Source organism: Thunnus albacares, chromosome 11 (assembly GCF_914725855.1).
Source record: "Thunnus albacares chromosome 11, fThuAlb1.1, whole genome shotgun sequence".
NCBI classification, from domain to species: domain Eukaryota; kingdom Metazoa; phylum Chordata; class Actinopteri; order Scombriformes; family Scombridae; genus Thunnus; species Thunnus albacares.
This window is the reverse complement of record NC_058116.1, coordinates 28,840,746-28,864,593: the sequence shown is the minus strand read 5'-3', so window position 1 is coordinate 28,864,593 and position 23,848 is coordinate 28,840,746. Positions and strand designations below refer to the sequence as shown.

General features: G+C 41.8%; 1 protein-coding gene across 1 annotated transcript in view; it reads left to right on the top strand.

Moving 5' to 3' along the window:
* Positions 1 to 23,848, top strand: part of gli2a (GLI family zinc finger 2a) — an 88,112-nt gene that overhangs the window by 828 nt on the left and 63,436 nt on the right. The window contains exon 2 of the mRNA XM_044366381.1: positions 18,969 to 19,109. Within this exon, the coding sequence (XP_044222316.1) occupies positions 18,995 to 19,109 (115 nt within the window). The 5' untranslated portion in view covers positions 18,969 to 18,994. The remainder of the gene's footprint in view (positions 1 to 18,968; positions 19,110 to 23,848) is intronic.

Below are 23,848 nucleotides of genomic sequence, written 5' to 3'. Positions count from 1 at the left end.
ATCCCTCTACATAGCTTTTTAATAGTTCAACACAAACTATTGTAGTGTTTTCCACTCAAGTCTCCAAACTGTTAAAAAAAAAAACTGGCGGTGATTGCATTTAAAATAAAATAAAACAGTTTAAACAGCCTGCAAGATATATTTTACAAGATCAAATAAGCTATTTGTCATTGCTTTTTTCCCCCCACATTGTTTCAGCTTTGCAGTCTGTGCATGAAAAACTATTACAGCAATCACAAATCACACATTGCACATGCAGTCTTGCACACTTTCCCACTTTTAGCACTTTGCTTTTTACATTTTTTTAAATTATTATTATTTTATGAGGGGGTGTGTGGGGGATTTTTTGTCATTATTGGACAGTGTGGGCAGCGTGGAGGCAGACAGGAAGCAGGAGGAGAGAGAGAGAGACAGAGAGATGGGTTTGACATGCAACGAAGGTCCCCCCCTGGCTGGAATCGTACCAGGGACGTTGCGGTTATGTGGCATGCGCACTAACCATTCCCAGTAACTTTTTTAATCTCTTAATTCTACAAAGTGAAGAAACAAACAGCAGGCAGAAGGTTTGAGGAATGCAGTAGCAGCACGGACACATCACTGCTTCTGACAGGGCTGTGGGAGTTGTGTGCTTATTGTTGAAAGATTGCAAAGTTTACTGTTTGCTCTCCAGGCTGAGCAGTCAACAAACACTTGACGCCTTTGTGGGGCCCTTAAGCAGCTATATTTGCTGTTGGCTTTTACTCCTATCTAACAGGCGCTGCTAATGATCTCCAAACTCATGTGTGGACTTATGAGTCCCACTTTTTTTTTTTTTTTTTTTTTTTTTTTTGTTAGTTGTTTTGGCTCTACACATTGCTGATAATGAAAACAGCCAGTTTGGGTTTTTTTTTTCTGAGGGCTTTTCTTATATAATTTACATTTGAAAATCAAACGGGGTCCTCTTCTGATGTTTTTTTTTTTCTTCTTGAAAGCTGGTGAGAAGTAAAGTTGGAAACATTTTGGGGCATTAAGTAACTAAGAAGAGCAGCTTCACAACTCCGCTGAAGGAATAATTCAAGCAAATAAAAAGAATTAATGAATAAACAGTGAATGAATTTGTAAAATACCAAAAGTTTCAAATGATAACAATATTTGTGATCCTCCTCTCTTTTTTGGGGGGGGGGGGAGTGAGAGAATGTGTGTTTTCCGCTTCACTTGATGACAACCCCAGTCAGTCAGGGCTGAGGTGATTTGCATGAGAGAAAAAAAAAAGAAAAAAAAAAAAAGTTTTAGTGCGTTTGCCCCATTGTGAGGAATGAAGAGTTCCAACAGTTAGGGCCTACGGAGAGTGAAAGGAGTAAAGAATGGATGAGCCTATTCAGCTCATTCAGCCGGAGTTCGGGGGCTCCGCTCTGTAGCGTTCAGAGACCCATAGTGGCCATGTCACTTTCATCTCCACAGCCCAGCCCCTGTGTGTGTGCTGTTGTATGTATGCTGCTGTAGCCCCCCCACCCACCTCCCCACCCCCCCCACCCCATTTTCACACATCGCCTCTCTGCACAGGCCCCACTTTATTGATCTGGTTCCTTTTTTTTTTTTTTGCCTCTTTTCTGGAAGTCCGCAGAAAATTTAATGAACCAAATACTGGAAAAGGAGTGACTGGGTTGTGTGTGTGTGTGTTGGAAGGGTATAGACTAAGGAGGAGGAGGAGAGGGTGGGAGAGGAGGGAGGAGGAGGGGAGGAGGAGGGGGGGGTACGGCTTTTTTTTTTTTTTTTTTTTGAAAGCAAATACCGATGAAGTCTAGCGTACAGGGACAGAGAGGAGGGTTGGAGGAGAGGGTGAAGTCTGAGTGACTCTGAGGAGGGGGAGGAGCACCCTCCTCCGCCACAACCACCCACTCCTGCTGAGTAAACTCAAAAGTAGAAAAAAAAAAGAGAGAGAGAGAGAGAGAGAGAGAGAGAGAGAGAATGCCTTCAACCCCAACCCATCCTACTCTGACCCTCGTTTCAAGACGCCGTACTGTACCCAATGAAGCCGTTCGGCGGCCGGTGGCTTCATGATGGCAGCCGTATGAAAACGCAGCGTGCGCTGGGGATGCGCTCGGAGTAGATGACGAGGCCTTTGGGTGGAAAATGTTTGCACTGGAATTTAGTGGCTGTGGATGAAGGGTACCTGCTGTTTATTGGCTGGACTGTAACAGCGGGGCCGGCCCTACAAAACTGTCCGTGAGTGACTGGCTGAGTGAGCCACTGAGTGATGAAGTTACACCATTGGTCAGCTGAAGAAGCTCGGGACAGCCGAGTATCCCAGAATGCATTTCACACCAACTGTAGCATTTTGGATATATGATGTAATTCCTTTTGGAAGATAAATGTTGGTCTCACAGATGAAATCTAACAAACAGCACTGCCTCTGAGGCTCCATATGTACACATAGCACCACATTTCAATACATATAAGTGTATTAAAATGAACAGATCAGTCTACATTACAGACTGAACATGATTTACTGCATCTCTCTGTCAGTGAGGTTATGTTTTGTGTGAGGAAGAAGTGTAAATGGAGCTTCGAGTCGAGATCATGTTGTCACAGTACAGTCAGGTAGTTGTGTTGAAGTCGAGCTGCTGCTGTCAGCAAGTACGCTGCTGTTCCTGTTGTTAGAATGACCGCACCGCGTCCTTTTGTACTGGGAAATTTGTACTCCCGAGTCGAACTTGCCAAGTCTGAACTCGGTGTACTTGTTTTTGTTACTAGGTTTTGGCCTAGTCTTGTTCCCTCAAGCACCGTGTAAACCTCTGACCCACTGCTGAACACAGTGAAGAGTCAGCATAAAGTTTTCTACTATTACCACTCTGCGACTACTTGTTGCAGCTCTAGATGTTTGGATGTAGGTGGTTACAGCATAGTTACAGCAGGAGTTTCTCTTCAATCTGAAAAACACTGAAGATACTATTGAAGGTACTCTGCATTATCGTCTTGTAGCTGCAGTGCAATTTCTGCATACTGAAGATGTAGACATTGGTATCTCTGCTTGTTTTATCAACCTGTATGACTGATGAGCATTCATACAGCAGGTATCTGTGTCTAGGCCATCATTTTTAGGCACAGGAAACAAGAAAAACATGAACTTATAGAAATGCAGTTTGAGTGAGATCACACACTTATGGTGTTATGGAGCAGGATGTTAACATGTGTCACAGGTTTTGCATTTTACCTTATTCATAAGTGCCAATATAGGTGCTGCAAGTAATGATTAAATATATTTTGCCTTTCTATTGATCCTGTTAATAATTCAGTCCGTAACAGGGCTGCAACTTATTATTTAATTAATTGTTCAGTCTATGAAACACCATTTTTGCCAACCAACAGTCTGAAACCTGAATGTATGCAGTTAACAATGATATAAAATATAAAACTAATGCAGGAAATCTTCAGATCTCTGAAGCTGGAAGCAGAGAATGTTTGGCAGTTTTACTTGAAAAATGTCTTATAAAAGATTCATTTTATCACAATTGTTATGAATTAATTTTCTGGTTACCATGGAATTGATTAAACAAGCTTTATAATAAAAATAATATGACTTTAGCATCAGTGATGTTTTCTCTGCAGAGGACTGCGAGGCCTGGAGCCCACAGAGGAGGGCTGTGTTGTGGATTGAAACTTGCTCATGTGCGGGGGGGGGGGGGGGGGTGATGCTTCTCGAACTTTTTCATGCCAAGGACCCCTAAACTGACACAAATGAGACCCCTATTTGATCAGATTTTGTGCCAGGGTCCCCCATCTTATAAAATCTTTGTTTTTAGATGTTTTACTACATAAAGTATAAAAAACCCACAACTAAAACAGTCTGTAATTATGGTACTTATAGATGGAATTATAGTGAAAATAAATTATCCCCACTTTTGCTGGGGATCCCCCTGGAACCCTCTCAAGGACCCCTGGGAGTCCCCCGGGTCCCCCCCCTTTGAGAACCACTGATTTAGGAGGCTGTAAAAGGCAGCTATGTGTTGAACGATGCCACCGTGATCTCTCACAGTCCGCCTGCACTTCAGATGGAGGGAAAAGTGGAAGAGTTAGAGAGAGAGAGAGAGAGAGAGAGAGAGAGTGAGAGATGGCCGCTTACATTCATCTGTAGAGCCCTTCACTCAATCCTTTTGCTTTTGGCATGAGGACAGCACCAGACAGTCCTCGCTTGTTTTAACGCCTGTTGTTTCACTCCCCTCAAGGCGTCCTGTTCATTCTGCCTCAAGTGTGTGAGGTTAAATAGGCTCACATCATATCCGGGTTGGGCAGGGGATATGAGCTTCCCCCTCTTTACACTAGAGCAGCGATGAGTGGGCACTCCAAACCCCCCCCCCCCCCCCACCCGAGGTCACGCCGGATTGTACGACTGCCGTGAAAAGAACACATCCGAACCGTATGGCCTTCAAAAAAAAAAAAAAAAACACATGTTGTCGGAAAAAACGGAGCGGAGGCTGATGTGCGTTTAACAAGCCACTTTAAGGGCTGCACGGTAAAATAACTGACAAGCTCATTACAAGCCGATTGACCTCATCAATCACTGGAGGTTCTCAGCTCTCATCTAAAACAGGAACACATAACTGCAGCGGAAATAGGTTCACTCCGGAAAACTGTACTTCCAAGTCATGCAACAAGGCCTAACAACCTTTTTCCTATGCCTGTATCTTTGTTAAAGTATTAAATTATTAAGAAATAGAGAAGAAACACGAGACCTTCGCGTGCTACCATTATCTCCAAAAGGGAGTAAAACTTAAACAGCTTCAGTGTTGTATACAGTTGTACTCGGTGTGATGCAAGATGTGTCATCACCGTCACATTACAAAGATCCACCACTCATATCCTGCCAAACTCTTCACACACTCCTTCACTCACATACTGACTCATCGGAAACCCGGTTTCCCAAAAGCAGTTTAGCAGTAACATCATCATTGTCTATCAGCTTACAAAGGAACAATGGTGGTCGCAGCTCTGGGGTCTTCTGGGGAAACCCTGCCCAGGTCACGGGAGGTCAGTTAATTTGTAGGGGCGGGGGGGGGGGGATGGGGAAACTTATTTCATTATCTCAACACAAGATTAACTCTCTGGGCAGTGGAAAGTGTCAAGTTTCTGTCTTGTTTTTAAACCGGAGATAAATCTGAATCAGCTTATTTTTGGCTGGACCACAACAGCGAGGCCATCTCTACAAACCAGAACGTCCGTCACTGACTCACTCACTGACTCACTATCTGAGTGATGAAGTCACACCATTGGTTGGTCAAAGTGTATTAGTAATATTTTTTCAGGCGAGAAAGTAACCATGTAGATTCCCAATATGTGGTCGGTTTATCCAAATAACGCCTATTTGGAAGTTTGCTCAGGCGTTTTTTCGGAGATGTGAGGAGCCGCTGGCCGGGTGCCAGCTGGTCAACGTCCGTCGTCATTCCCGGGGCAGAGTCAGACTGGAGAAATCCAGGTGGGCCCCTTGAGAACTATGTGGGCCGCTTGAGCAGCCCATTATACAAAAACAAGCGCCTCTTATGTCTTTTCCTCCCTTGATGTCACCAAACATAAAACCTCTTGTTTAGACAGGCTTTTTAACTTTATTTGGGAAAACAAGCCACACAAAGTAAAAAAAAAAAAGGAGGTTATGTCTGTCTCTAACAGAGGGAGGTCTTAACATTTTGTTCTTTTCCTCAAGTCAACCATATTATCAAAATTAACTGGATCAAAATATTTCTAAGAGATCCAGATCGCATGTGACAGCATTAAGTTTCTGTTTAAAAAAGTAGGTGGTCTTAATTTTTTATTCATGTGCCCTCATGCTGGTAAACTTCCTCTCAAACTCTCCAACTTTCACCACAGGCAAACTCTTATGTGTTTGTCCCTTCTGTATAAGCACAACTATTCTCCTCAGAATAATGTCAATATCACGAAACAAATCATCAATCATTTGATAGAGAAGTATAGTGTTCCTGTCTCCCAAAGTGAGCATAGTAGTGTAATTAATGCACAGTCAACTGGCATCATATGATTATCATGTTGCTTATCAGGTTTATTCCTAATAAAGAGGACAGATGCTCCTTTTGTAATTATATGGTAGAAACGTTTATTCAGATTGTATATGTGACAATGTTTTGGGCTGATTTTCAGTTGGATCTTGAAAATATATAAATATATAATATATATAATAATATATTCTCCAGCAATGACCAATGAGGAAGTTGTCTTGAGGAAGTTACCATCTTATATTACATTTAAACAAACAGATCTAAGCATATATTGTCAAACATTTCATACATGGTCCAGTCATATACAAGGTTTTAACCAAGTCTTGTCAAACAGAAAGACATTTGATGCTAAGTGTATATTTTTCTGTCTTCTCCTTTTCAATGAATGGGGTGAGTTTAGTTGGAAACGCAGTAAAATCACAATTAATTCTTTTGCTTGTATAACTAAAAGACAGCCTGCATGTAAAAAAGAAAAGGAGGTAAAAAGATGAGAAGAGTAACAGAATCTATTCAACAACCAACTAGTGCTGGAACTACTGGTGATTTTTTGTTTATGGCATCTGAAATGCGATGACGTGATTGTTTTTCTGTCTTTTTCTGGTTGAATGTTATGGTTTTCTATCTGTTGTTGATCTGAATCATCATTAGATGGTCATCTACCAGAACCTGGACATTACAGTCATTCAGCTGTTAATAAAATATGTTATGGGAAGACTGTTTAGATAATGAACAGACCGAATGGTTGACAATCTTCTTAGCAACTTATAAGGTGGGAAAAAATTAAAAATGAATTCCCATGACCGAGAAAAGCGTGTTCCAATAAAATCAATACAAAGCATGTAAAGTCAAAGATTGTGCAGGAATCTTTTTCGCTCACTACTTTTCTTTACATCCACCTGAAATTTGTTTTCCCACATTAGCTAAGAAGATTACCTACCATCCCGAAAGTGTTATTCAATATTATTCCTATAACTAATTTAGTGATCCACCTTGTGACTGAAGCGTCAGGTGATAGTTGGTATCTGTTATCGGGGATCAGGGACTGTTGGACTGTTGGAAATTAAAAGTGTGTATGGATGTTCTTTACAGCCACACTTGAAGTCAGAGTGAAAAGTGAGAGCAGAGAGATGCGATAAACGTTAAAATATGGGAATAACAGCGCAACATTATCAGACTTTCTCTCCTAAAAGGTATTTATAGTGTTGCAATTGGTTGTAAACACAAAAAACTGACAGAAATAGTTGTGTAACAAACTAAAAAAAGAGCTAGAGAGAGGAGTTCAAACCCTGGATCCGATCCTTTCTTGACATCTGCATACCTGAGTCACAGTGTGAAGTGGGCGTTAATGTGGGGTTGACAGTTTCTGAAAAGTTTGGAACTTCCTGTGTTTAAAAGGTGTGTGTGTGTGTGGGTGGTAGGGGGTTTATGAAGCTATTTGACCATCTTACAAGCAGTTCTGATGGAGTATACTGGTTGATTAGACAAAAGAAGCAATTTTAAGACGTCACTTTGATGTCTCAGTGGGCGTTTGTGGTGGTCTGGTGGGATATACTGTGTACTACATGTTCCTCACGCCGTCCTGTGGTTATTAAAGTCCTGGCTGGTCAGTGTGAGAAGATGATCAGAAGGAGAAGGACCACGATTTCCCTTTTCTGCAACATTATCACTCCCTCATCAAACACCTAACAGGCTTTCCAATGTGACTGCGAACTGTTTGAGATCGCAGACAATGCCGTATTGTCTGCGATGTTTGCCGCGGGCCCTAATCTGATGCAGAGGCAGAGATCGGGGTCTACGCAGAGGCCACTGACGACAAACTGCAGCCAATATACAGAGAGAGGGGGAGAGACGGAGGGGGTGGAGGGGGAGAGGTTGGAACTGTTTGTGCTCCTAACTCCGAGGTTTGTGTTTGGAGGGAAGAGGGCGAGAAGTTTGTAAGTTATGATTTACACTTGGGCCCTCCCATAGCTACAAAGTCAACGAACGCAGCCTCAAGGGCAGGGCAGTTAGGCTCCTTTTTCTTACGTTTCCATATGATGGAAGATATTATATTCCAAATCGTGCTGACTCAGTGCCAGGCCACTGTCTCCTCTCAGATAGAAGCCGGAGACAAGAGAAGGGGGGAGAGAAAGAGAGTGAGCGTTGAGCTTGGATATAGACATATGGTTGTCTTTAGCAACGAGCACCGCAGCCTTCCCCCTCCTCCCTCACACTCACAACATGTCTGTTGCTGCCATCATCTCCTCTCGCTTCTCTCTCTCTCTCTCTCTCTCTCTCTCTTTCTCTCTCTCTCTCTCTGGCTCTGGGCCCAAATGAGGTTTGCTCATGTTTTGTAATCAGCTCATTAGAGAGAAAGTGGGATGAAAACCGCACTGGTTACGTGCAGGGCCATCTTTGCGCTCAGTTGTTTCACATGCAAGACTTTGCAATGTAAAGGCCGCTCCGAGAGTCAACTCAGTGGTGTCAACAGGTGGTCGTAGCGTAGCGAAGCATTCCAGGACAACGAGTCGGTGAAGACAGCAGAGAACATGGGTGTACTGTAGTGTCATTCTTGTGCTCGGCGTTGAAAGCTGCATGCATGTTTTTTTTAGCGGTAAAGTGCACGTTGCTGTTCAAACAGATCTGAAGTTTGAACATCTTGTTGCGTGCAAGCAAAGATAAGAAAATGGTCACAGTAACATGGTTTTGGTTTGGGTAGTAGTCAAGAAATGATAAAAAATAAACTACTTTTAGCATAAAATTTGAAAACATAGTGTGCAAATGAAAACAATGTAAAACCACAGTGGGAGACAGATGTTTCCGTCCACACTGAAACACCCAAACCCAATATCGTGCATCATATTTACATTAGTGCTGAAACAATTGAGTATTTGCCAACAACTGTGGTGATCGATTATTCATTTAAGTCATTTATTGAGCAAAAATGCCTCACATGAGCTTGATCCAGCTCCTTTTCTCTGTTTAAATCAGTCTCAATTAAATATCTTTGGGTTTTGAGCTGTTGGTTGGATGAACAAGCAGTTTGAAGACGTCACCTTGAACTATTTCTCTGACATGTTATAGACTAAATGAAAAAAAATAGACGACAGTTTAACTGATAATGAAAATAAGACATTTACAGACATAATTTACATAGTTTGTTTGCAGCTTGTTACCTGTTAACCAGGCAAACAGTAATTCTTACACTGCTACTCCCCACTGTCAACTATCCAAAAGACAAAAACAGCTGTAAAAATGTTTAAATTAAGTGATTACAGAGAAAATGTCAGGTAACAGAAAGTTGTCTTCTTAACTTCACCTGTTGTCCTCACTGAAACGCACGGCTGGTGTTACAAAAATCTGTTGACAAAGTGACAAAACAAAGACGAAAAAATTCATTTTCAAATCATGCCAGCTCAGTATGGACATTGTCTAAGTAAGTTACAATTATCACCACTAGATCACACCTGGTGGCATGCCTTAACAGCTGCTACTGCTGTATTACCCACCAAAACAAACACACACACATACACCCACAACTTCAAGGGGGGTCCCCCTCCTGTCACCAAAGAGCCCCGAGATCTGACTTGGAAGTGGAAGCAGCTGGCTTGAAAGGACCAGTAATGCACAACCACAGACACAGACTGTCAGCTATCGTAAGCACTTCTACTAGAGTGGTAAATTCACCGCAACAATGTAGAAGTTGCACCACAATGAAACCTGAGTGTAGCAAATGCCAACTTTGATTTGGGCCAAATCTTTACTCTTTTAGGCTCGTAGGCACACACGCTGTGGTTTTCTGTGCAGGAACACACACATACACAAAGCCAGTTTTGCTTAAGTAGTTGTGGTGGTTATTGACAGCTGAAGCGGTCGAGAGTGAGTGCTAACAACACATTTAGGATGAATGACCCAGGCCAAATGCTTCAGAGAGGAAGCCGGCTCGACTCAGCGGTGTGCAATGTGGCACCGGTGACAGCTGTGACTTTTACACACAGACACACACACACCTCCGATACATGGTTAAAGGGGTCAGCTATGTGTTCATTCAGCTGTGGTATGTCAGCAATAAAAACATTACAGTTTGCAACTCGGAATTATTTTCATTAGCAATTAATATGTCAGTTAATTTCTTAGACTGATTGTTTAGAATATAAAATCCTCAAGCTGACATCTTCAAATTTCTTATTTTTTCAATCTCTTATCTTTCACATGAATCTTGAGACAAGCAGCAAATCATCACATATGTGAAACTGGAACCAGCAAACCAGTTTAGCATTTTTAACGTTAGCAGCATCTGTATGTCAGTCCACCACTTATGGATAAATTGCTATGGAACGATTTGTCGACTAATCGATTAGTTTCCAACTATTAAGTAGATCCAAACTGATTGATGAGCCAACTATTCTGAGGCTTCAAGTGTCCACGTCACACTTGTGTAAGTTGCATATTAGACCAGGATCAACGTCCAAAATAGATGCAATGTCACAAATCCTGCTCGTAAGCCCACGTCTTAAAAGCTGAGCTCAGAGAAACTTTCCCCCTTCAGCAGATGGACGTGAAAACATCCTTCTAGTGTCAGACTCTGCACGTACGTCATCATCCTGCACAGTGAAGCTCAAACATCCAACTGTAGGAACAAGAAGAAAAAGACATTATTAAGTGGAGGAGGGACTTTAAAAGAAGAAAATGTCCAAATTCTCTCATGTGTTCTCATTTATTTAGTTTATGACAGTAAACTGAATATCTTTGTGTTGTAGATGTCACCGTGGGCTTTGCTTCTCTGACATGTTCTGGACCAAACAACTAATCGATTAATCAAGAAAATAATCCATAGGTTAATCGCTGTGAAGAAGTACAGCCCCATAGAAACATTTGTAGGCTATCAGTCTTGACGCTTGACTTAAATGATTAACCGATTATCAAAATTGTTGTCCATCAATGTTCTGATTAATCAAGTATCTGTTTCCAGTATCTCACACATCATTGGGTCTTGTAACGATGTCTACCTGCCTGCACTCGGGTCAGTCTGTAAATCGATCGTATTCTCTCGCGTGAGTATCTGCTCATTGACTCAAGGCAAAGACAAAAACTCAAATTGCATCCATGTAGATTCCTCCCTGTCTGCAACTGTGTGTAGGCCATGAGCTCCACATCTGTTTTCTGTTGGTTCAGGGAGACGAAGAGATCAACCACAGGATATTGCCTTTACTAGCAGGAAAGGTCAGGTTCAGGGTTGGGGTAAGAACTCATCCAGAGGGCTTTTCTCTGCTGTTTTAGATGCCTTTTATATTACATCAGTTGTTATCTGCTCATTATTCTGTATCTTCTGCAATCCATTGAATGGTTGGGTTTTGGTAAGGGATTTAAGTCCTCATGTGCAGTCTGCAGATTGTAAAAAATTTGGAAGAGAATTGGAATTTTAATCATTTAAATCCTCTTGATTGATACCCACTCGTTAAATTTCTCTGAAAGCAAGATAAAGTAAGATACTACTGAGCCAAGTAACACTTAAACACCCCTCTATAGGAAACCTACACCCTGGTTTGAGCAAGCATATTATGGCAATACCCTCCTTCCTGCTTGAGTGACTTGAATCTATACATGTGTGACAGGCTGTAGTAATGTTGTTTCAACCTCTGAATCAGGCTAATGGCTAATGTGTTGCTGTCAGACCTCTCACAGTCTACTTCATGACCTTTAAGACCCAAGCTTCAAATTGTCAAAGGAAAGCGTGATTCACCCGCAGAGTATGTGCCCCGTCTTAGTCTAAACTTGTCTAGTCCCATAGTTCTGAAACTCATCGTCCATTACAGTGTATCTCCTGTCAACAAAAACATTCCTGGTCTGATATTGATTGATTTGCGTTGATACAGGATAATTTTACAAAAACGCATCAAGCTAATATGTTGGATTTAAAAGTTTTGAAAGTATAAAGTTTCGAACTACAGAACATCAAATAAGACACTGAAGAATATAAAACTATTTGTTTTTGGCAGGTCGTCAAAAGCTGTTGGTGCGTCCATCTTTCCTCGGATGGAGGGGTCATTGTACCTAAAGGACCAGTGTGCAGGATTTAGTGGCATCTAGTGGTGAGGTTGTAAATTGCAACCAACTAAATACCCCTCCCCTCCCCTTTCAAGCATGTAGGAGAACCTACGGTGGCCACAAAACTTGCAAAAAATGCAAAAGGTCCCTTCTAGAGCCGGTGTTTGGTTTGTCCGCTCTGGGCTACTGTAGAAACATGGCGGTGCAACATGGCGGGCTTGGTTGAAGAGGACTCGCTCCCTATATAAATATAAATGACTCATTCTAAGGTTGCGAAAACACAACAATTCTTATCATTCTTTTCATGGGATTATACACTAATGAAAACATACTTGTGAATATTATATTCCATGTCTGCCAACTCCGTTCTGCTAGATGCCACTAAATTCTGCACACTGCACCTTTAAGAGTTTTTTTCTGTCAAGGCCGGTCTTTGTATAAAACTGTATTTTCTGTTCAGTTTAAGCCAAAGATTTCCTACTTCACAATTACATTTAGGTAAACTTCTGGAAATAAACCCAATGTATGTGTTCCATAACATTACACACATATTTATGAAGGTGTATAGAAACTGCAGACCAGGTTTATCCTACTCTGTAAACTGTAATGGAGCACTAGAAATGCACAGAGAACGTAGAAGTAAAGATCTTTTTTTGGAACCAGCTTTGCTTTGTGTTGATTTCAAAGCAAGTAGAACTTGTTCTAATCGCCAAAAGAAATGCAGAAATCAAAAAACTTCAAACATTTAAATGATGGAAGTTGGCAGGAATACAGTTTCAAATGTGGTAAACCAAAGATGAAAGTTTTAGAGTGTCTGTTAAAAATGAACCGTTTGACTGTTAGGTATACCGTAGCAGCCAGGACTAAAAATGAGCTGTGTTGTCTAAGGAAGGAAGTATTTGTATTTTAAGTGAACAGAGTTCTCATGGAGAGAGAACATTTGGTAAGTTAAATTAAAGGTTTCTCATGAAACTGTTGCAGAGTCTCACAGAAAGTCCAGCCAGGGGTGGTTAGGGCTGGCCATATGAGGGGAAAAACAGCTGTATTTTGTCTGAATTATGCGAGGAGCTCTCTGGATCCGGATATAGTGAAGGTACAACTGAAGCAAAGTGAAAAAAAAGAAGCCTGTGTGGACTCCCTCACCACCACCACCACCACCACCACCACCACCGCCTCCCTTTGCTCCTACACCTGTCCACCTGTAAATTAGATCTGACGGTTCTAGCATTCCTCCTCAGTGTATCATCATGTTTAACATTTTGCCCACTCGTGTGCTACTGGAAAAAGGATTAAGAGCTGCAGTGCATAACCTGTAAAGTCTCCTGTATGTATCACAGCTTAGAGGACCATTTTGAAGCTTTTCAAGTCTAGATTTAGGAGTTATTAATCACTGTTATCAATCTTTCTGTCGTCCTTTATTATATTAAGAAAGACCTGAAAAACCTCAACATGTGTGTGCAAATCCTCTACTTCAAAGACGCCATTTATCACATATGATCCCTTTACAACACGGCTAACAAACTATGGCTATGTTCCCTGTTCTTGTTTTATATTTTTTAGATTGTTTTCATGTGTTTTATACGTTTTAATTTCAGTAGAAGTGGCGGAAAAAGCATTTAGATCATTTACTTTATGTAAAAATAACAAATACCCCTTAACAAGTAAAAATCCTGATGTCAAAATGTAACTGAAAAACGTAAAAATGTATCAAAAGTCAAGTATTTCCAACTTAAACCATAAAACTGACAGCGTTGGTTGTTTGTGACCTGTTTGACCTCTTGTGGGACAAAGGTAATAGCAGCATGACATTGTTGTGATTTGATTTCTGATGAGGTCAGACAACACTTTGTACGACCTACTTCTTTTCGAGCATTATCTGGCCTTTAGGGAGGAAGTTGAGCATGGAAAGTGTGACCACAATCTTTCACTAACCATAGAAGTGGTATATGGATTTTCAGAATATGTATATGGAGGTCAGAATATGCTCATATGGGTCATTTTGGAAGGAATAATGGGTATTATGCAGAATGGCACCTTCCAAAATGTTGTATTTTTCTACATACTGTATTGTCGAACAACAAAGCAAGACTGACTGGAGGTCCTGCAAGCAAACTTGTGAAAAAGCCAACGTGATGAAGACACAAAAATATGTAAAACATAACTATATTTTGGCTTTTGGTGGTTGTTATGTTAACCTGCATGAGTGTCACCGTCAGAAATTTGAGTAGAGAGGTCTGCAGGTGGCATAGGGGCAGGAGACCTCACCTATCCATCTCTCTCTCTTGTGTTTGCCAAGTGAGCAGAGTGTGAGACAGCAGTTGGTGAGCCTGTCATTGTGTGTGTGTGTGTGTGTGTGTGTGTGTGTGTGTGTGTGTGTGTGTGTGTTAGCGTGTGTGCGAATTCACCGTGTGCACCCATGAATATGTGTGTGTGCTGCCAGGAAAGAGAACCTACCAGCATACGGATCGCATTGACTGAAAGATAGGAAGGAAGAAAGTAAGAAGAGCAAAGCCTGGAAATCTTCAAAACGAGAGGGCCTCTTTTGATGTGTGTTTGCATTCCTTTCAGTGTTGGTGAAAGGGGAGCTGTTGAACGGTAGTGGAGGAGAGGAACACTTGAAACTGAACGAGGCGCTAAGAAAAACACACACCAGGTCTCAACAAAAGTCCTGCCAGTCTGAGACAGAGGGGGTAGAAGGTAAATTAACAGAAAGAGGAGTTGAGAGAGGAGAAAAGACAGAGGCAGAGGTCGTCTTCTTTATATGAGAGGAAAACCTGCAAATAGAGTGAGACCATTACTGAGCTGAGGTGTAAATTCATTAGTCGGGTGATTATTCTGACTTGTTTGCAATTGTTTCAGAAAAAAAAAAACCTCCCAGAAACAAGTGATTCTGCTTCAGAAACAAGTGGAATTATCTGACCCTCTAATAAATTCAACACTGACGTTGGCAGAAGAAAACATAACAGTGACTTTCCCCATTACCTCAGTCTTTTTCCTGGGCCTGGTGTGGTTAAGTGGTACGTCTGGATGATCCATCAGAGCGAGGGCTGCGGAGAAAGATCAACATATACAATATCTACCATGAAGTGTAGCACTCTGTCAAAAACTGACCTTTTCTGCCACCTTTTTTTAAGCTAAATATACTTTTTTTTTTTTTTTTTTTTTAAATAAAAATTTCATCCAAAAGACATTCCCGGTGTAGGCGGACATGTGTTTGAAATTAACACTGAAGAATTTTGTTGAACTTACTGAATACAAGACATCTTTCCTGGCATTCATGTGTTCACTTCCAAAACAGCTAAAACCACCAGTTGTCTTGTTCTTGCACGTATTTGGAGAAAAAAAAAACCAAACACACATTCGCAGATACTTCACAAAACTACATTTTGAATCTTTATGATAATTCACCGAAGATAAAGACGTCCAGTTTTGTGGCTGTGTGTCAGGAAGGAACATAAAAACAAACCAACCCTTGATTTAAAACTTAAGGGTTAAGGTTTCTGATATGGTCAGTCTAGCCTCGCTCGTGCTTTGCATTCAAATGAATTAAATAAATCATTCCAGGCAGTCATTAGACAGTCATTGCGGTGGTGTTTTTGCTCCGCACTTCCCAGAAATCACATCAAACACAGATGATGGTACTGTGGCATCTTTCCCCTTAATTTTCTGTTGATAATACTTCCTGTGACAGATTTTGAGGACACCAGATGTAGAAGTTTTCATGATATAACCAGAGGTTTTTTGAGAAAGCTCTTTTAATATAATGTAAATTAGCAAAATGAGAAGTCATTATTTGATTTCTTGGGATTTAGGTGACTGTCTGTGTGTGTTGGGGTGGGGGGGGGGGGGGTAATCCTGCCCTGCACTCTCAAGTCCCCAGCCTGTGGTCACATGGCACCAGAGGGTGGGGTAAGGAGAAGGTGGGGTGGGGAGTGTGGGGTTTATCCTTTTTCCTTTTCGTGGGCTTATCCTTTTTCCTTTTCGTGCCGCAACGGGGCTGCCCAGCCAACCAGAAGATGAGAAAAGAAGTGCACCCTTGTTGTTTGTTCGCCTTTGGCCCCTGCCATCTGTCCGCTTGGTTCCTGACACCTGTACCAGCCTGTCAGAGCTGGGCTTCCCTGTCATCGGGGGCAACACGGGACTGGCCTGCGGGGAGACACAAGGGTATGGGGGCTAATATAACAGCTCTACAGAATGAAGAAAAGATGTAGATGGTGAAGGAGGGGGCTGAGGGTGAAGTTTGGGCCACTTTTTTGATAAATTAACTCAAATCTAGCAGTTCTACATAGACCATTTTTTAAGATGTAACAAACCTGCTGATTATTTATTTATTTTTTTTTAAGCTAATGACCTTTACAGGTGCATGTACCTCAAACCTCTCTTCATTAAATATTGGCTCAAGGTTCAGAGGCAACTGGAAAGCAAATAGTTGGCACGCTGTAAAGCACGGAAACAGCTATTAATGCGGTGCCAGATGTTCATCAGACACTGATGTTAACGGGAGGATTCTCAGTTATTTTTAAGGGGCAGGCTGCTTGAAAGGCAAAACACTGTTACTGTGAGTGCCAGTATGTTCATGGGCACATCTTATCTGGGCCAAGAGGGTTCACTACCAAAAAAAGAGCCCGTTTTCCGGCCAACTCTGAATAAGATAAAGGCCCATGAAAGACCACATTAAATTCTATCACTAAGGTGATGTCAGAGTGGCGGAGTTCTCCAAGACAAGATGGCTCGCTGGCTAGCTCCAAGACTGTTTGGCACCAGAAAAAAAAAAGAAACAGATGCAGCCTAAACCTGTTAGTCGCCCACCTCTAATCGGCTTACATTGGCTCGGTTACAGGCGACTGGCACCTCCGAAGGGTCACAGACATGGCTGCTAGTACACACACCTCACAATAAAGGATGACATGTTGGATATCCACATGAAACCAAAAACAGCACTTCACACATTCAGCTCGCCGCAAAAAACCAGATCACTGAACAATCACGTTTTAGTTTCAATGACAGTATCATTCTCAGCACTCATGACTATGTATTTGCTGTAACATATTCTCATACCATCTAGTATTACAAAGAGAGTGAATTTATTATGTTCTCTTGATCCTTTAGATCATTTTTTTTCTGCTGTTACTTGCTGCCAAAAATCACATTTGTTTCCCTGACTCGAGTGAAAATTAATTTCCGGATCGCTGCTTCAGTGTTGTTTGTGTCCTTTGGGCACAAGACAAGTCATAAACACATTTGTTTTATAAGATTTGCGGCTGCAAAATTATTTCTTTGGTATGTTCAATGAAGGTTTAATCAACAGACTTCCCATACATGCCTATGGGAAGTCTGTTGATTGAACTGGTGTGTGGAGACAACTGAATTGATTCATTCGGATGCCCCAAAGCATCCAGATGCACACTGACTTTTTCTCAAAAACTGCAGACCCTACATGGAAACATTTCCTTTTCCTTGCACCTGTGAAAAGTGAAGTCACTCCTCTGATTACATCCAGTTGTCTGGTCTGGCCGTAACGTCCTTTCAGCATTCTGTCAAAGCACGCAGCACATTTTTCTCACCAGTGTTTGAAAGCAGGTGGGAAAACGATGACCGCAAGCTAACCGGAGAGCGTGGAATGACTTTTCCCCTCCCGGGCCGGGGGACTGGGTCTTGTTTGTTCTCGGCAGAGGATGATCTTGTAGGTCCCACCAAGTCAAACAAGTGGCATGTTGCCAAGTCACAGAGCCATTCACACAGACATGAGGAGGTATTGACACAGCGTGTGCGGATAAAACCTCAGTGCTAAGGGCCACTCACATTTACAATTGGAACAGAGGGGGCACTGTGAACTCATTACATCAAACTGAGAAACCTATGTGTGTTTAGAGCCTGACCTGACATAAGTTACACTGACAGGATAAATACATACACACCTATGGAGAAATTACAGCATAAACATTGTAGTACTTTACAGTTTTAGCTACAACATTGAAAAAAAGAGATAATTTCACTCATGTTTAGCTTGAAGGAGAAGGAAAGAGGTGCTGGGAAGATGAAAATCAGGTGTATGTGCAGTTTTGTGAATGAAAAGCCTCAGAACAGTCATTGTATTGTTTGAAATACCACTTTTTATTTCAAATTGAAGTGTTAATCTGCAGAATTCCTGACACTTAAGTCATATCTGTGGTTGTTGCTTCTGTGACTCACTGCGGTCTCTCTCTGAGGGTTTCTTTCATCTGTGTTTCTGCAAAAAAAAAAAAAAACTAAACACATTTTTCTGGGCTTTGCTATCCATATTGTAAAAATAAATAAGTATGTGCACCGCAGCGCTCGCAATTAGAAGGTGAGACCTTGCTGTAATTAAGTTAAATGATTAATTTGTTTGCATATAAAAAGACTTGCAGCTCCCGTGAAGTTTTACTGGCGTGTTAGCGTGTGAACTCGGTTTATTCCATTTCCATGAAATCCAACAACACAAATGTAATTTTTCAAACTTTTAGCTGCTGTCTTAAAACATCTACACCATTCAGCCCTCTCTCTCTGCTCTGCTGCTGCTGCTGTTATTGCAGCCATGCACCATGACTCAGAGAAACAGTAAAACAAACAACAATATCGAATTGTTATATTTAAAAACTCTGTCTTTATCTAGAGACATGGAGTAAACAGCACAACATACAATTGTAGTGAGGTCATGCTCCAAGGCTGCTTTTTTCCAGTAATTTGCATTTGGGTTTTTGAATGGGTTTTTTTTTTTTTTTTGGTAACCACATTGGCTCGTTATATGTGTTGCTCTTTGTTCAACCATATTGGCAATCGTTATTAATGGTGACTAATCACCACTTTTCTTGCTATAAATGTGAAATGGATTACTTCCTTTACACCACAGGACTGTTTCCTACATTGTTTAGAACAATATGAGATACAGTTTTTAACCAAAACCACTTTTTTTTTTTTTTCTTGTTTCTCCAGGCTGTGTCAGAGATTTGAAGAGTGCCATGGAGACTTCAGCTCCAACAGCCACTGAGAAGAAGGAGTGTAAGGGTTCTGGTCTGGATGGAAGCAGCTTTTCAGAACTCCCCAAAAAGCCTTCACCCACCACTCTGACCAGAGGTACGGCGATTTTCCAAAGCTATTTTCTTCTTTAAACTAGATATTTATGGTCAACAGAGTAGGCATTACACTTACTGGTTCAAGTATAATAGTTTATAATGTCATTTGGGAACAAGAATGGTGATGGGAGGGTGAAAATCTGGCGGTACTGCAGTTCTGTCCATTTCAAACAGTAGTATAATATAGCCATCTTGTATCTTGGATGTTTTTCTGTAGGTTCATGTACTCCGCAGTGCAGTGAACTGAAACATTATGGCTACTCACATAAGTAGATGGGTGGCACATGAAAAGATTTAGACCCAGAGATAGAGGCTGCGTGTTTCAAAGATGTCAGAGAATGGATGATGAGAAAATGCTATAATGAGGTCGAAAGACCTTGTTCTCACCTCCCGAGTGTAAATTTCATGAATTACTAAAAAAGGCTGGCATAGCAGTGGACGACATGGTGTATCAGAGGCCTCTGATAAAGGCTGGGAGGAGGGAGGCACCTTTGAAATGCTAACAAGATGTCGAATGACATTGTGGCGTTAGCAGAATTTCTGCTTAATGATGGGCTTGGTGGCCTGCCACGAGAGGAGCCATGAGCATTAATTGTTTAGGGATGCGGGGTGAGAAACTAGGACGTTTGAGTGCACCCTCCCTGGCACCTCCACAAAGAGGCCACAAGTTTTTTTTCAAACCAGCAAAAGAAAATATTGCACTTACCATGGCATGAATTATTTAGTCATATACACAGTTATGACCATTGTGTGTCATGTAGGCTTGTGGGGGTTGAATTTTCATAACCTTGGACCACTGACAGAAAGTAGTCTTCACCCATCAGTGGTTATTTGTGGAAGTGAGGTAAAATAGAGGGTGCAGGGTGCGGAACATTCACTCTATAAAGGAGGTCATAATTAAAAGATGAGAGCTCATGTTTTCATTAGTGACTATGTGATGAAAACTCCTCATAACGAGGTTGGAGGACCTTGTTCGGGCCTCTGAGGTACCAGTGTTATAAATTACTAAGTCCTGCTGGTGGAGCGGGCTGGTGGACACTGAAACCCCTCAGGAAGACACGCTGGCATCATCTGAGGGGCCACTGCAGGAACATTTCATTCAAGTTTGTTTTACTGTTTAATGAAGGGCCTGGTGGCCTGCCATCACAAATCTCATTTTCTCACATAAGGGAACAGTAAAAGTGGGACATTAGTCTGTCATTAGATAGTTTTAATGCTCTGCTTTTGTTTTCAATTTGATTATATTCTCGTTATATGAACCAGTTCTTAACTTAGCATGCGTGTGCAAACAAAAAAAAAACAAAAAAATGGGGGCAAATGTGAATAAATCAAGTAGCTTGGAAACATTCTTTGTAAGATGTCGGAAACTTTCTTTGTTCAAGGACCCTTATTTATTCAGCTTACTTGTATGTCTGTCTGTTGCAAACTCCACACCACACCATGCAGACTACATTACAGTTTTTAAGCTCAAAAATAAAACCACACAATATAATAGTGTAACCTAAGCAGAAACATCCTGAGAACATCTTGTTCAACTTAATCCGTTATGTCAGCTGGCCTCAAATCTCATAACTTGTTTCATGAGAGCTCACTTTGCTTGTGTCTCATGGAGACATGCCTTGCCCTTTTGAACTTGTCTGTGTCTCTGAGTGTTAAGACATAATGGAAGTGTGTCTGGCCTCTAATGCGGAGTATGTGTCAGCGTCCAAGGAGAGGTAGAGGAAAGAGGTTAGAGATGCTGGCACAAAAGCGCCAGGTCGGGTTCAGTCCATATGATAGGAATCAGGCTGCTTTCTCAGGGCCTTGTTAATGGTTTTAAATGGGCACCCACATTTTGTGTGACAGCCTGCATCTGTCTCACAGCTACAGGGCGTGCTTCCACAGGCTCAACCAGCGCAACCTGACTCCCAGGCCCCGGGATTTACGAGTGTGTGTCGGCTTGTGCTTTACCATGTCAGAGTAACATGTGTTCAGATTAGGTGCCCGCTTCCATGACTGTAAAACATCTCACGGTTTCAAAGGAATACCTGTGAATGATGCGCCCCCCCCCCCCCCCCCCCCCCTTCCATCCCCCCTTCCCTCCCTACTTCACACCAAAAGCTAGAGTAGATGTGCTGTTTTTTCGCCGCCTTCCTCTCTCTCGGTTTCAAACACAGATCTGCCAACTTGTTGTTTTATGACCCTTATTATATTCTGAGAAAGTTTTCCAAAGAGAATTTTTCCATCATCCTTCACTTTTGGTGTTGACTGTACGAGGCCAGTGGAGCAGACAAGCTCAGTAACACAGTAAGATTATTTCTGCCTAACCGATGTGTTATGTTCATCTTTCTTAGAGTCTGGCTGTAGCTTACGAGCCTCTGACAGATACTGATGTTCTTCAGCCACAGATAATTATTCACAACCTTGATGTATCTAAAGAGGAGGCGCCACAAAAAAGAAAAAAATCCTCACCTTTGTCAACACTTGCCGTCTTACTTAAACAACAGTACAGATAGAGCATTAAATCACCCTTCCTCCAGTTTTTTTCCTGCATGAACATGGATCATCCGCAGGTCTTTCCAGTCTGACTCCGAGTGGTCACTGTAGTGTAGATGGATGAAGAAGAGATGTCTAGTATAATTACTCCTGCTGGGAGTAGAGCGTGGCTTTGAGATAAGGAGCCTGCCGTGTGTTAATCATGAGTAAGTCTCAGATGCAGCTTGAGTCTAAAGGGTCTCCACCAGGGTCTCCGCACTGGCCACGGGGCCTTTCTCTGGAGGGTGCTCTGGAGCGGGTCACGGCCCCCCCTGGCAGAGAAAAATGTCCCAGAGAAAAATAGACCCCCCCCCACCCCCCCCTCCTCCTCTCCAACCCTTCCAACCCTCCTCCCCTGTCCACAGTCCTACTCCAAAGGGACAGCCACTAATCTTCCTGAGAAAGAGATTTCTGCCTTTCTTTCTATGCTCCTAAATGAGGCTCTTACGCCGCTGTGGTTCCACAGGCCGATAGAGAGGTGGAGGAAAAGGGGGTAGGGGTGGAGGGGGGGGGTTCAGTGGCCAGGGTTATGCAGGGATGACCACATTCATGCCAGACCCCCAAACCTCCTTTTGGGTTTAACTCCTTGGCCCTCCACCTTAGTTAAAAGAATCAGAGAATTTGAAAGTATTCTGCACAGTGAAAAAAGTAAAATGCACTTCTTTGACGAGGCCCCTGCTACTCCGTGTGGGTAAAGTGTGCAGCGCAATGCAACTTTATGTATCTGTCTCATCTAAGGAAACGTTGTAGATCGAGTTACACCGCTGTACATAGAAGAAACACCTCCCCTGGCTCCTAAAGCCACCAAACAGACCAAAACACATACTCGTATCCCAGGAGTTGAGAGAGAAAAAAGGCTCTATCAGGTGTCATCTACTGTAACATTTTATAACAGTGTATCAATAATGCCTTTCCTGATACTCGAGAAGACCTGCAAGCAACAAGCTTACAGGAAGGCCTATTGACCAAGTCCCCGTGTTGTTTATTTTCCTGTCAGGGTCTATAGCCGCACACTATCAGGAACTCGCTGCCGTCCTCCAAGAATGTCTTATAAGAGAGACTGATATTGTTTCTATCCCGGAATGACTCTCAACATATAGCTTCAGCATCTGCAGAGTCAGTTTACATCTAGGTTTTGTGCCTGATATTTCCAGTACCTAAGTTGGGACTGGCTACATCTAATGCAACATTCATTTTACATGTTACCAGCCTGCAAAAAAAAAAAAAAAAAAAACAGCTAAAATACTTGAATGGCTCACTTGCTATTTGGGGTACAGAGATCAGTGCTTACTTTAATTCATTTGGCTTTTATAAACAGTTAACTTGGTTGCTTTCCAAATCATCCCTCTTCTCCCTCTCCAGCTTCCATCCTTGCATCTCTTTCTCTGTCTCTCTCCATCTGTCTTTCTCTCCGTCTTATCTAGAGTTTCACTTGGGGGACTGGCTGGCCAAGACAGGATTTAAAGATTAGATATGCTAAGTGAAAGCAGAAGGGGCAAATCTTGTTTTTTTTTTTTTTGTTTTTTTTTTTTTTCATTGGTCTTCAGCCCTGCTGAATGCCGCGGAAAAGCCAAAAACACTGGTTCTTGAGCCTTGAGTGGTTGCTGATGTTGCTGCCTTTATCATCGCCCATTACAGGACGTTCTCATCACAGGAGCGCTGGCCTACATACTAAGAGACGGGAACTACAGTAAGGAGGCAGTATGGGTCTCCTCCAGTGATTGGAAGCAATTGGTCACAAGGGGGTTTTTCAGCTTTATATAGTGTATATACATGTATTATCATTACTTTTTAAAACATTTTATTCAAAACTGAATTATACATAAGTTCCCTGGAATCTTTTTTTATGGTTGCTTGAAATGAGTGAGCAAAGAAACTCCAACCACAGAGTTCAGAGGAATTCTTAAGAAGTTGAAAGCACTATAGAGACTTATCTTTCTAGTTTTTTTTTTTTAATATTATTACAAGACAAATGTTTATTTTAGTGAATGCTTAAAACAGTGGTTCCAAAGTGGGGTCTGGGGACCTCCAGAGGTCCTTCAGGCGTTCCAGGAGGAAAAGAGGGAATCATTTATTTTCACTACAATTCCATCCATAAATAACATAATAACAGAATGTGTGACTATATTGGTCATGGGTTTCTCACACTTTCTGTAATAAAACATATGAAAGCTAAAAATCCTAACAGATGGAGGACACTGGGACAAAAAAATGGAGGTCCATGGT